The sequence below is a fragment of the Eptatretus burgeri genome, chromosome 2 (assembly GCF_056783735.1).
Source record: "Eptatretus burgeri isolate ZD-2024b chromosome 2, Ebu_testis_v1, whole genome shotgun sequence".
Taxonomy (NCBI): Eukaryota; Metazoa; Chordata; class Myxini; order Myxiniformes; family Myxinidae; genus Eptatretus; species Eptatretus burgeri.
Window position 1 is genome coordinate 27,537,748 of NC_140962.1, and position 12,887 is coordinate 27,550,634.

Here is a 12,887-nt window from a genome sequence, read left to right on the forward strand (position 1 = left end):
TATGTACAGTCAAAGCAAGCAGATCAAAGAATTACCACCGAATAAAGGGTTTTATTTGCACACACAGTCACTTAAACAAGTCTACTTTACTAGACGGCGCCACCACATGCATTTATACGAAAAAGCAAAGAAAAGCCACCCCCAAAGACAAGGGTGGCAGACAGGTCCGTGGACCGAATAGGACGTGGAGCCTGGATGAACGGTCAGGCCCATGAGACCGAAGGGTCTTACCCGCGCCATCGTGGCACGACGGTGGGCAGGTCGCGACGTCGACTCCCCCACGGCCTGGCGTGGCCGCGCCTGTCCTCGGGCACCCGGCTTGGCCGGTGAACTCTCTCCGGCGTTCTCCACCTGGAGGCGCAGGCTCGCGCCGCACAGCAGGCACCACGGAACAGATGGGGTTGCCGGCGCTCTCTCAGCGCAGATGCTCAGTATGGGGGGAATTGCTGGTGCTCTCTCAGCACGTCGATGCTCTTTTAGCGAGTTGACGCTCTCTTAGCGAGTTGACTCTCTCTTCGCGAGTTGACGCTCGAACGAGCACCCTGGACCGCATTGGCTCCAGCGAACTCGACTGGCACCGACCCACCGACACTTCTCTCGACACTGCCTCGAGCTCCGTAAACCGACTGGCGCCGACCGACTCTCTGACTTGGAGCTCCGTTCTGCTCGCCCTTTTATAGGGCTGGGGAAGCGAGAATCGATCGCTGACCCTTGACCTCCAACCCCGGCAAAGCGGACGTGGTAGAAATCACCAAAACACTCGCTCGGCAGCGTGACCCCCGACCCCGGCAAAGCGGACGTGGTAGAAATCACCAAAACACTAGCTCGACAGCGTGACTCCTGACTCCGGCAAAGCGGATGTGGTAGAAATCACCAAAACACTCTCAGCAGCGTGACTCCTGACCCCGGCAAAGTGGACGTGGTAGAAATCACCAAAACACTTGCTCGACAGCGTGACTCCTGACCCCGGCAAAGCGGACGTGGTAGAAATCACCAAAACACTCGCTCGACAGCGTGACTCCTGACCCCGGCAAAGCCGATGTGTGTAATTCACCGAAGCTTCGCCTGCCAGCTTTGCTCGTCGGAGCTTCACACACACGCTCGCGTGGAGAACCCGTCCGGTCCGAATCCATTACCAGCCTACCTTTTGTCCGTCGCGGGATCGGCAACATCCACCGCGGACGTTTCCGTACCGGGTTTCACTCCCGCAAGCGCGCACGCGGCGGTCTCGTGCGAAGCACAGCACGGACCTCGCGCTCGCTGCTGGGTAAACCCGGCGCGGTCCCCATTACAGCTACGGCCGCTACCCGGCCTTTGTCTCTCTGTCGCCATCGTCGTCGGCATTCGACCCACGCACACCTGCGGTTCACGATGCTCACACTCCATTCCATGACACTCACTCTCGGAGACGCGGCTGCGTGTTCCCGCATGCCCACCGTCATCTCCCTTGCATACCGCTCTCACACACACGGTCTCTCTTGCACTCGGCCGTTCACTTACGCACAACATTTCACTTGCACAGGGGGTCTCACTCACACCATGCGTGCTTTCCACGCATCTCCGCACACTCGCAAACACGCACACCTGCACAACCACACTGGGGATTCGCGTCACCACCAGGGGTCCCGGGGTCTCCATACCCCCAAAGCTGCACGTGCACCTGTCCACAGCACTCGCCCCCTCTAACTCGCTTGACACGACCGAACCCATCTGGTCGAGATCAGCTTCAAGGGAGCATAGCATCTCCCTCCGTTCCTGAAGGAGGCTATCCGGCTGCTTGCACTGGGTCATGACACAGTCCGCCAGCTCGCCCCCATGGTCCTCCACTACCTCAATGTGTGTGTGCTCGTCCTTAACCCCGTCTTTATCTTGCAGTCTCTCTTTTTTTCTATCTTCCGCGTCTCTATACATTTTCTCTCCTTGGTCCTTACTTATGTTTCTTCCTGGTTCCATTTTCCTTCCCATTTGAGTCGTTCTTCCTCTCTGAGCCCCATTAGCTGTTCGTTCTCTTTCCGGAGTTTTTCAATCTCCGTGGACTCAATTTTTGCTCTCCCCTTGAGCTGGCTAATTTCAAACTAGTATCGTTTTTCTTTTCTCTCCCACTGTTACTCATGCTTTTCAGTCTTCAATCTCATCGTTTCTTTCAATTGGCTTAGTTCCTTTTCCCGTTTGGTTCGTTGTTCTCTCATTATCTCTGCGTACCTCAACCTTGCTTTCCCCTTAAGTCGGTCTTGTCCTTCTTTTTGTTTCATTCCTTGTTCTTTCACAATCTCCACGTACCTCAACCTTGCTTTCTTTTTGAATTGTTCTTGTCTTTCTTTTTAATTACTTTCAATCCCTGTCCCTCATTCTCCAATCTCATAGTTTCCTTCAATTGGTTAACCTCAAATTCATGTTATTTTTGTTTTCTATTTCACTGTTCCTCTTGTTCTTCCCTCTCCAATCTCGTTGTCTCCTCCAATTGACTGATTTCTCCTTCCTGCTTCATTCCTTGCTCCTTCACTTTCTCCTCGTACTCCAACCTATTTTTTTCCTTTTGTCGTTCAGTTTCAAATTCATACTCTTTTTGTTTTCTATTCCACTGTCTTTCTTGTTCCTCATTCTTTAATCTGGCCTTCACTTCCAGCTGTTCGATCTGCACAGTGTGGTTCCTCAACGTTGCATTCTCCGTTCTTGTTCTTTCCTCACTCAACATCTTCAGTTCGTTTTGTAATCTCGGTTCTTTGTTTTGGTGTTTCAGTAACTCAGAAGCTTTCTTCTCTACCTCCTTTCTCATCTCCGCACTCTCCAACCCTGATTTGGCTTCTAACTGTTTGATTTGCTCAGTGTGGTCCCTCAACGTTTCATTCTCTGCTGCCGTTCTCTCTTCCCTCAACATTCCCAACTCGTTTTGTAATTCCGTCTTTTTGTTTTGGTGTTTCTGTAACTCAGAAGCTTTCTTTTCTAATTCCTTTCTCATCTCCACACCTCTTTCACATTCTTCCTTCCTCATCTCATCCATTCTCTTGCCGTATTTCTCTTTTATTTCTATCCATTCCTCTCCTCTTTTTATCTTCCATTCTAGACTTTTTCTTTTCCGATTGCCTGTTTTTACCTCTTCCTTCAGTTGTCTCGCTTCCAAATCGTGTTCCCGTTTTTCCTTTTCCAGCTTCGTTTTCCATTCTTCTTCTAAGTTCTCTCTATCCCTGGTATTACTAATTTGCTCTTCCTCTATTCTTTCGTTCAGTTTGCTCTTCTCTTGCTCTTGTTGCAATTCATGGGTACTCAACTCTACTTTCCTCATTTCATCCATGAGTTGGTCAATTTTCGATTCGTGTTCCTTTTGTTTCCTATCCGCTTCTTCCAAGCTCTCCCTTATTTCTTCCTGTAGTTTTTCGAATCATCTTGACTTTCCCAACAATTCTTCCTTTCTTTCCTCCAGATGTTCCTCTCTTCTTTTTATCTCCAGTTCCAGGCTTTCTTTTATCTGTTTGCCTGATCTTACCTCTTCCTTTAGTTGTTTTAATTCCAAATCGTGTTCGCATTTTTCCTTTTCTAGCTTTGTTTGCCTTTGTTCTTCCTCCCTCCTTTCTTTCTGTACATCGACCCATCGTGTGACTCCGTTCGCACGTAATCCTCATGCACCCTGTCTATGTGCCACCGTGCCTCGTCCAATTCTAAGGAAAACGAATGCGATTCCCCTATACAGTTGTCACCATTCCTCCACCGCTGCAAGGAATTCGACACTTGTCTCCGAAGCCCGGCAATGCATGCTCCGGCATCCTGCCACGCCTGCCATGGCGCCTGCCGCGACCACGTAGGCTGAAGCGGTGGCTGAAAGCACTTGCCTTGTGTCGTGCCTTTCGTTGTGCTAATAATAGCAGCTCGCTCCGTGTTGCGCTGATATGCGATTGCGCCGCCATTGTGTGACTTTGAGTTCGTTTGTCGGCAAAGTGCGTGCTCAGTGTATGAGGGTGAGCTCCCCCCCCCCAAAAGAACCATCCCAGGCCATGGACTCTACATTAAAAGACATACCTATGCCACCCAACACCCGTTCGCCTTGAAAAGCCATCTTATTTCTCGGAAGAAATGAATTTAGATCGCTCGTAATATATGAGGGAGGGACGGGGGGAGGGTTGCTTCGCATACCCCTGGTCCAACTCCCGTAAATTTAGTTGGAGACCGGGGTGGATTCGAATCCCACACTCCTGAACACTAGTGTTACGAATTCTGGCCCTCCTGGCGTGCGATCGGCCGCGTACCTCTAATGGCAGCCGAGTCACCCATCGGACGGACAATTCAGTCGTGACCCTCCTTGGAACTACTGCCAGGAGCTAGTCACGGGTGGGGGTTTAACCTCACCACGATCGTGCCAATTGCCCACCCGCATAGGATAGGGTTGCTCGCCAAATTCGACCTACCTAAGTACCTACGCGAGTAGTCGACCGGGCGATCGTACCTCGCCGCAGGTCGGCTGAGAACACGAACCGCTTAAGCGGTCCGTTCTGTGCTACAGTGATAACCGAGCGGTGTTATCACCGACCTCGACGGATGTGATTCTGTTTACCGGGTGCTTACACCCCTCTACCAATTTCTTCCGTGATGCAAGATGGCACTTTCAAAAGGGGAAATGGACGCAACGAACGGGAAACAGTTCAACAGGCACATTTATTCAAAACCACACGTATATACAGCCAACACAATGAATCCTGCACGTACAGTATGTACAGTCAAAGCAAGCAGATAAAAGAATTACCACCGAATAAAGGGTTTTATTCGCACACACAGTCACTTAAACAAGTCTACTTTACTAGACGGCGCCACCACATGCATTTGTACGAAAAAGCAAAGAAAAGCCACCCCCAAAGACAAAGGTGGCAGACAGGTCCGTGGACCGAATAGGACGTGGAGCCTGGATGAACGGTCGGGCCCACGAGACCGAAGGGTCTTACCCGCGCCCTTGTGGCGCGACGGTGGGCAGGTCGTGACGTCGACTCCCCCACGGCCTGGCGTGGCCACGCTTGTCCTCGGGCACCCGGCTTGGCCAGTGAGCTCTCTCCGGCGTTCTCCACCCGGATGCGCAGGCTCGCGCCGCACAGCAGGCACCACGGAACGGATGGGGTTGCCAGCGCTCTCTCAGTGCGGATGCTCAGGATGGGGGGAATTGCTGGTGCTCTCTCTGCACGTCGATGCTCTCTTAGCGAGTTGACGCTCTCTTAGCGAGTTGACGCTCTCTTACCGAGTTGACGCTCGAACGAGCATCCTGGACCGCTTTGGCTCCGGCAAACTCGACTGGCGCCGACCCACCGACACTTCTCTCGACACTGCCTCGAGCTCCGCAAAACCGACTGGCGCTGACCGACTCTCTGACATGGAGCTCCGTTCTGCTCACCCTTTTATAGGGCCGGGGAAGGGAGAATCGACCCCTGACCCTTGACCTCCAACCCCGGCAAAGCGGACGTTGTAGAAATCACCAAAACACTCGCTCGACAGCGTGACCCCTGAACCCTGACCCCGGCAAAGCGGACGTGGTAGAAATCACCAAAACACTCGCTCGACAGCGTGACTCCTGACCCCGGCAAAGTGGACGTGGTAGAAATCACCAAAACACTCGCTCGACAGCATGACTCCTGACCCCGGCAAAGCCGATGTGTGTAATTCACCGAAGCTTCGCCTGCTAGCGTGGCTTCGTCCCGGCTGCGCCGATGTGTGTAATTCACCGAAGCTTCGCCTCGACAGCGCGAAGTGGCGTTGTCTCAAGGATGGAGGTGAAGCGATGTTTGCGGGGTGGCATTGTTGATGGTAGTGAAGGGTAAAGAGGCGAAGGTGGTGGTGGTTTGGTTGTGGTTGTTTGGGAACGATGTTGGTGGTGGTGATTTGGTTGTTGTGGGCGTCGTTTGAGAATGGCGATGAAGCGATGTTTGCGGGGTGGAATTGTGGAGGTGAAGAGGCGAAGGTGGTGGTGTTTGAGTTGTAGTTGTTTGGGAATGATGTTGGTGGTGGCGATTTGGTTGTTGGGGGATGATTGGTCCAAAATAATGTTAGAGAAAAGAAAAACGGCTATCTCAAAGCGTCGCAGCCCGGTGAACACGAATAAACCCTCTAAACAACGGTGGGGAACTATCTGCACATAAACTTACCGGCATAACTGATCTAAGGACCTTTATGGTGTTGTGCAAATTTCCACAGCCATAACAATATATATATATATATATATATATATATATATATATATATATATATATATATATATATATATATATATATATATATATATATATATATATATATATGGAACATGAGTGAGAGCAGTGAGTGAGAATACACCTTTTTTATTTAAATGTGCTCTCTTTTTGCCATCAGGCATTGCAGACATGTCAGAAAGATATCAAGGCCTGCTCGCAGAGCTAGCACAGCGAATATCACCTGAGGAACTTCGGCTACTCAAACTAGCTGGCCGGGAGGATGTCGAAGGTCAAGCATTAGAAACTGCTGCCAGTGACCCGGAACCGTGTGATTGGTTCAAACACCTGGAGGAAAAAGAACGTTTGTCAGAGGGTGAGTGAATGTGCACACAACTCATTTACGATTTGATTTTCATTGGCTTCCTTTGCAGACAGATATTTTGTATTATTTTATATACACCAAATTGAGGCTTTAGGAAGAGTCAGTTGACTGATGGTAAAAGGCAATCTACCTACTGACTGACTTGTGGCAGTGGGGTCACAGTTAGAGACAGAGACAGACAGAGAGAAAAGGGGAGGAAACAGCATCCTGTCAGTCAGAACTAACAGTGGGCCATTGGGACAGATTTATTTCGTCTGGGATTTAATTGAGATAGACTACAACCTGCCAACAAATTGTCGTTCTGGTGCTTCGCAGTCAGGACTTTGCATCATAGAATAATACCCTCCTAACAAAACATATTTCCATTGTTTTGATTTTATGGGTTATCATAGACGACGATTTCTTTCTTCTTTCGTATGCAGTTACAAGGCTGCGAGCCGCATCATTAGTTGAGGACGTATCTGTGTTGCTGATGCAACACCCTCTGTAGGTTGGAGCAGGAATTTGGCCATGGTGCCAGCGATACTTCGACTACTCTTCGTGAAGGACACCATGGGATCTTTAACGTCCACCAACTAATACGTACTGGCTTATCACAGATTCCAGTACAACATGTAGAAATGGAGTTATGAGATATTTTCTTTCACTTATTTTTGTACATAAAGTGTAGGCTCATGGAAGAGTGAGATCAGAGACGTGAAAACGCCAATGTACTGACACTGAAACATTGTGGGCAATAGTTGGATGCAGCAAGCAAGGGAATGACTGAATGGGAAAAGAGGAGGGCAGAAAACAGTTACCTGCAAGTTTGAGGGTAAAGTAAGTAGGGTTAATAGAGATATAAAAGATTGCAGGTCGGGATGAGGGGAGTGACATGAGGTGGATGTGTACTGCCAGCTTTGAAGCCCTGTAGGGAGGAGTGGGATTGAACCATATCCAGAAGACTGTTTTACAAAGGGGAGGAAAGAGTGGAGGTAAGTAGTAAGTTTCGATTTTATGAGTTTCACCAGGAAAGCAATTGGTCTTATGTTTTGGCCTCATCATGGGAGATGCCAATTATTTTGAGACCTTTATATTTCACAGATTTCAGGACTGAAAGTTGTGAATCTGCTATTCCAGCCAAAAGCTAATTGGAGTTCTGCTGTCCCATATGGACAAAGTCCTTGTAGGCTGCAAGTAATTCCAGTTTATCAAGGAATGACTTGGAACGATGGAAGATGACGAGTCTGTGGCTGGCTTTGAAGGCCAGTTGGGTGACGTCTGCTCAGGAGAGATCATGGCTGATGGTGAGGCTGAGAAGTTCAAGAGACTGAACATTTTCCATTGGCTCGCTGTCTGCCTGTCAGTTGGATGAGGGACTGAACTACACAATATGGAATCTACAAAAAGGAAGAGACAGTTTTCCAGAGCGTCGGCAAGGCTGTTAATCCTAAGGATATGATCCATCGTTTGCAAATTTGTAGATACCAAATTGAAGGATGGCACTGGTATTGTGCTTGATTTGGAGCACAATTGTCTGTTGGAGGAAATGGTCTGGTATGGAAACATCACATCAATTGAAAGAGTTCAGGTAAATAAATTTAATCGAGGGTCAAGAGTAATGTTGTCATACATTTTTCACCCCTGTGAGCAGGATATTCCTCAGAAGTCAATGTTCTGGTTTTGTGCACAAACATATTCATGTCTCCATGTCATCTGCTGTATCTATGGAGCCTGGCATGCACCCCCCCTCCCTCTAGAACAGTGCCTTGAGCCCATTTCTCTTGTTGGATTTTATATATGACCTCTGTTTCTCTGTAAACGTATCTTTACCTTTTTGCAGATGACAATATTATATTGAACCATCCCCATCCCTCATGTGATAGAGTGGCAGCTTCTGATCCCTCACAGCATACCTCAACAAGATCAAAAACTGGTCTATTACCTCAAACATGACAGGAAAACCAGGTAAGTCACACATTCTTCCAGTGTCTCTCCACAAGGACAATCAAGGAATCCCACCCTTCTACTTCTGTGATCAACTTCTAGTTGAAATTCAGTCTCCTGAACTCTTGGACCTCACCAAAAGCTATGACCTCTACTGGACAGATCCTTTCTCAAGGTTACATGGCTACTAAAGCCAGGCATAAGACTGAGCATTCAGCGTTGGACAAAGTCTTTCCTTTGTTCTGCAGAACTTCTCATGGCTTATGAAGCATTTGTTTGAAGTGCAATGGAGCATTGTTTTTCCTGTGTGAGCTGGCACACTGACATCCAACGTCGTGCTCCTTGAATCCATCTAGACTCTTGCTTCAAATCTCTGAAAATCATCATCACCCATCAGGAGGGCCACAAGGCCTGGTGTTGGCTTATAGTTGGGGAGCCAGCACAGTTTAATTTACACTTTTGGGAACAAAAGGTTTGATGGTCTCATTCTGTCAAGAGTACATGGGGGATGAATAAAATCCATTTCATAAGCATGGCATTCCCAGCCTTTAGGGGAGGTGGGTTTGACACCCACCTCTTTGACAGAAACTTGACACCCACCTCTGCTTGCTTTGACAGAAACCCCCCCAAAATAGTGACATTCATTTACACTTTTGAGAACAATGCTGATATTCACACTGATGACACCCCTCATATCACTAGTTAGAAATATACAACATAAGAAACAATATTTCCAGGGATTTGCACTTAAGAAAGGCCCCAGTGGGGGTCCAAAAGGGTCTCACACTTTTGAGAGCAAAGCTGAAATTGATACTGAAATATCCCCTCACATCGCTTGTCACAAAAATGTAACATAAGAAAGGATAGTCCCTGGCGTTTCGGCTTAAGAAGGGCTCAAAAGGACCAAGGAGGGTCGAGCAAATCCTTATTGGATTTGGCCCTGGCAACCACTAGGCCGAACATCTGCCAAGGCCCAGGTATTCAGCTACACATTCACTCAATACACAACACATTTCTGTAGGCCAACGAGCATCAAGTTACTATTTTTAGCTCAGGACAATATCACACAGCGATGACATCTCAGAAAATGGACTATAATCCCAGTGCCTGCGCGGCGACTGGCTATACGTGCGTGCTATGAGATTCAGGTCATCCAGTGTCAACTCTTACTGGAACGTACAGGCTGCCCCTGTGCATTCAGTCACACACACCTATGCGTGTGGAGTGTAAAAGTGAAGGTGAAGCCAGACTCCGTGACATTCTTCTCTTCATTTGACAAAGTACATATGAGGCAAAGACTTCACTGAAATATTGTAAGTCTAATATTCTCAGCCCTGTTATATGGACCAAGCAACATTGACATGAAAAAGACAGAACACTGAAAGCTACACTTATCCTAAACCAGGTAAGCGAAAGTGTATATGTACAGTATGGTGTACTACTTTTGCAAAAGTAGTTGCTGGAATGAAGCACTATGTGCCTATCGATTCCACTAGTGAAGTTAGGTGATCGAGCAAAGTTTGAAAATTTTCCCACCTTTTTTGATCGCGGGCCGCTATTTTGAAATTTCAGGAAAAATCCATATTTTTGGAAATAATATTGATTTTTGAATATTTTAAAAATATATTTCTCTGTGTTTAGATGGCCGAATGCACTTCAGTAGGCACCATTATGATAGTAAGTACCTATAAATATTATTCACAAACTTGTCCCGACATTTTGAGAAGAGGTTGCCATTTTGGAAATTCAGTGAAAATCGTATATTTTGTGGATATCTCATGAAATTAAAAAAAAATTTCTTTGTGTACTTGCAGATAAACCTTGACTGACCAATGGTCAGGGCTCCTGTGGCTATGTGGGACAAGTTTGCTAGTTACAGGAAATTTTGCGAAAGTGCTAATTCTCTGCGTGTCGTAAATAATCTAGCTGAAAGAGGAATTAAGCTAGTGTCTGACTTTATTCATATGTGCAATGATGAGAAATAACATCAAGCATTGCTAGAGTGCATGGAAGAGCACAGGAAGCTTTACCCAGACTATACAAAACAAACGCTATGTTCTCTATAAGATATCTGTGTGGTTGCTTGTTTGCTGGATTGTTATGTTGTCATCTATCTATAATTCCAGCAATGTGTGTGTGTGTGTGTGTGTGTGTGTGTGTGTGTGTGTGTGTGTGTGTGTGTGTGTGTGTGTGTGTGTGTGTGTGTGTGTGTGTGTGTCACCGCCATGTCTAGACAACTGCCAGTCCGATCTGATTGAAACTTGCCAGGAATATTGTGGGGACCCGCGGATGTGCCTTTTCAAGGTTTGATATTAATCGGATGAGCGGTTCCAAAGTTATGGCCATTTATCTGTCAACCAATGACAAGAGACGGTGCTATGACGTCACGAATGACGTCACAATTAATATATTGATTTATTTATTTTTGCACTATTGACGTTACATATCTTCTTCTTCTTCGTTTGGAATGACATCACAATCGACGCCGGGGACCTGAGTATGTGCCTTTTCAAGTATGTGCCATTGTGCCAGTATGTGCACAATGACCTGAGTATGTGCCATTAGATTTTTCTCAAAATCTCTCAAAGGTAAAGGTCACAGTGAGGTCAAACATCCAAAAAATCATAACTCGAGAACGGAAGAAGCAACCAATGTCAAATTACACCACGTGATTCAGGAGGCTGATGGCTCGTGCTGATTAGATTTTGGTGAAAATTGGTCAAAGGTCAAGGTCACGGTGAGGTCAAACATCCAAAACATTTGATTTTTGATGGTTTGGTACAGAATCATCGTAGAAACTTCTAGTTTGCGTCGCTACCTTCTCGAGAGACAGCTTTTATTAGACAAGGTCAGAGGTCAAGTTGACGATTTCGGAAGTACCAGTCTATGACTGCTTGTTTGTTTGTTTGTTTGTTTATAGGCACGATAACTCGAGAACGGAAGAAGCTACCAATGTCAAATTACACCACGTGATTCAGAAGGGTGATGGCAAGTGTTGATTAGATTTTGGTCGAAATCGGTCAAAGGTCAAGGTCACAGTGAGGTCAAATATTCGATTTTTGATGGTTTGGTACAGATAACTCGAACGGAAGAAGCTACCAATGTCAAATTACACCACATGATTCAGGAGGGTGATGGCTAGTGCTGATTATATTTTGGTCAAAATCGGTCAAAGGTCAAGGTCACAGTGAGGTCAAACATCCAAAACATTAGATTTTTGATGGTTTGGTACAGAATCATCGGAGAAACTACTGGTTTGCGTCGCTACCTTTTCTCGAGACAGCTTTAATGAGACAAGGTCAGAGGTCAAGTTGACGATTTTGTAAGCACCAGTCTATGACTGCTTGCTTGTTTGTTTGTGTGTTTGTTTGTTACTTACGAAATCTAAAGATTTAGTTAGTATATTGATGACTACCATTTCTGTTTGTTTGTTGCTTATGAAATCTAAAGATTTTTTAAGTATATTGATCACTTCCGTTTCTGTTTGTTTGTTTATGCGTTTGTTACTTACGAAATCTTAAGATTTAGTAAGTATATTGATGCCTTCCGTTTCTGTTTGTTTGTTTATTTGTTTGTAGGCACGATAACTCGAGAACGGAAGAAGCTACCAATGTCAAATTATACCACCTGATTCAGGAGGGTGATGGCTCGTTCTGATTAGATTTTGGTCAAAATCGGTCAAAGGTCAAGGTCACGGTGAGGTCAAATATTCAATTTTTGATGGTTTGGTACAGATAACTCGAGAACGGAAGAAGCAACCAATGTCAAATTACACCACGTGATTCAGGAGGCTGATGGCTCGTGCTGATTAGATTTTGGTCAAAATCGGTCAAAGGTCAAGGTCACAGTCAGGTCAAAAATCCAAAAAATGATAACTCGAGAACGGAAGAAGGTACCAATGTCAAATTACGCCACGTGATTCAGGAGGGTGGTGGCCAGCACTGATTAGATTTTGGTCAAAATCGGTCAAAGGTCAAGGTCACGGTGAGGTCAAACATTCAATTTTTGATGGTTTGGTACAGATAACTCGAGAACGGAAGGAGCTACCAATGTCAAATTACACCACGTGATTCAGGAGGGTGATGGCTCATGCTGATTAGATTTTGGTCAAAATCGGTCAAAGGTCAAGGTCACAGTCAGGTCAAAAATCCAAAAAATGATAACTCGAGAACGGAAGAAACTTCCAATGTCAAATTACACCATGTTATTCACGAGGGTGATGGCTCGTGCTGATTAGATTTTGTTCAAAATCGGTCAAAGGTCAAGGTCACAGTGAGGTCAAATATTCAATTTTTGATGGTTTGGTACAGATAACTCGAGAACGGAAGAAGCAACCAATGTCATATTACACCACGTGATTCAGGAGGCTGATGGCTCGTGCTGATTAGATTTTGGTCAAAATCGGTCAAAGGTCA

At 46.3% G+C, this 12,887-nt stretch overlaps 1 protein-coding gene across 2 annotated transcripts in view; it reads left to right on the plus strand.

Annotated features, from left to right (window-relative positions):
- The window catches only part of PEA15 (proliferation and apoptosis adaptor protein 15), a 90,609-nt gene that overhangs the window by 45,168 nt on the left and 32,554 nt on the right, over positions 1 to 12,887 (plus strand). For both annotated transcript variants that reach the window (XM_085852879.1, XM_085852889.1), the window contains one exon: positions 6,343 to 6,537. In XM_085852879.1, coding sequence (XP_085709005.1) covers positions 6,343 to 6,537 — 195 coding nt within the window. The remainder of the gene's footprint in view (positions 1 to 6,342; positions 6,538 to 12,887) is intronic.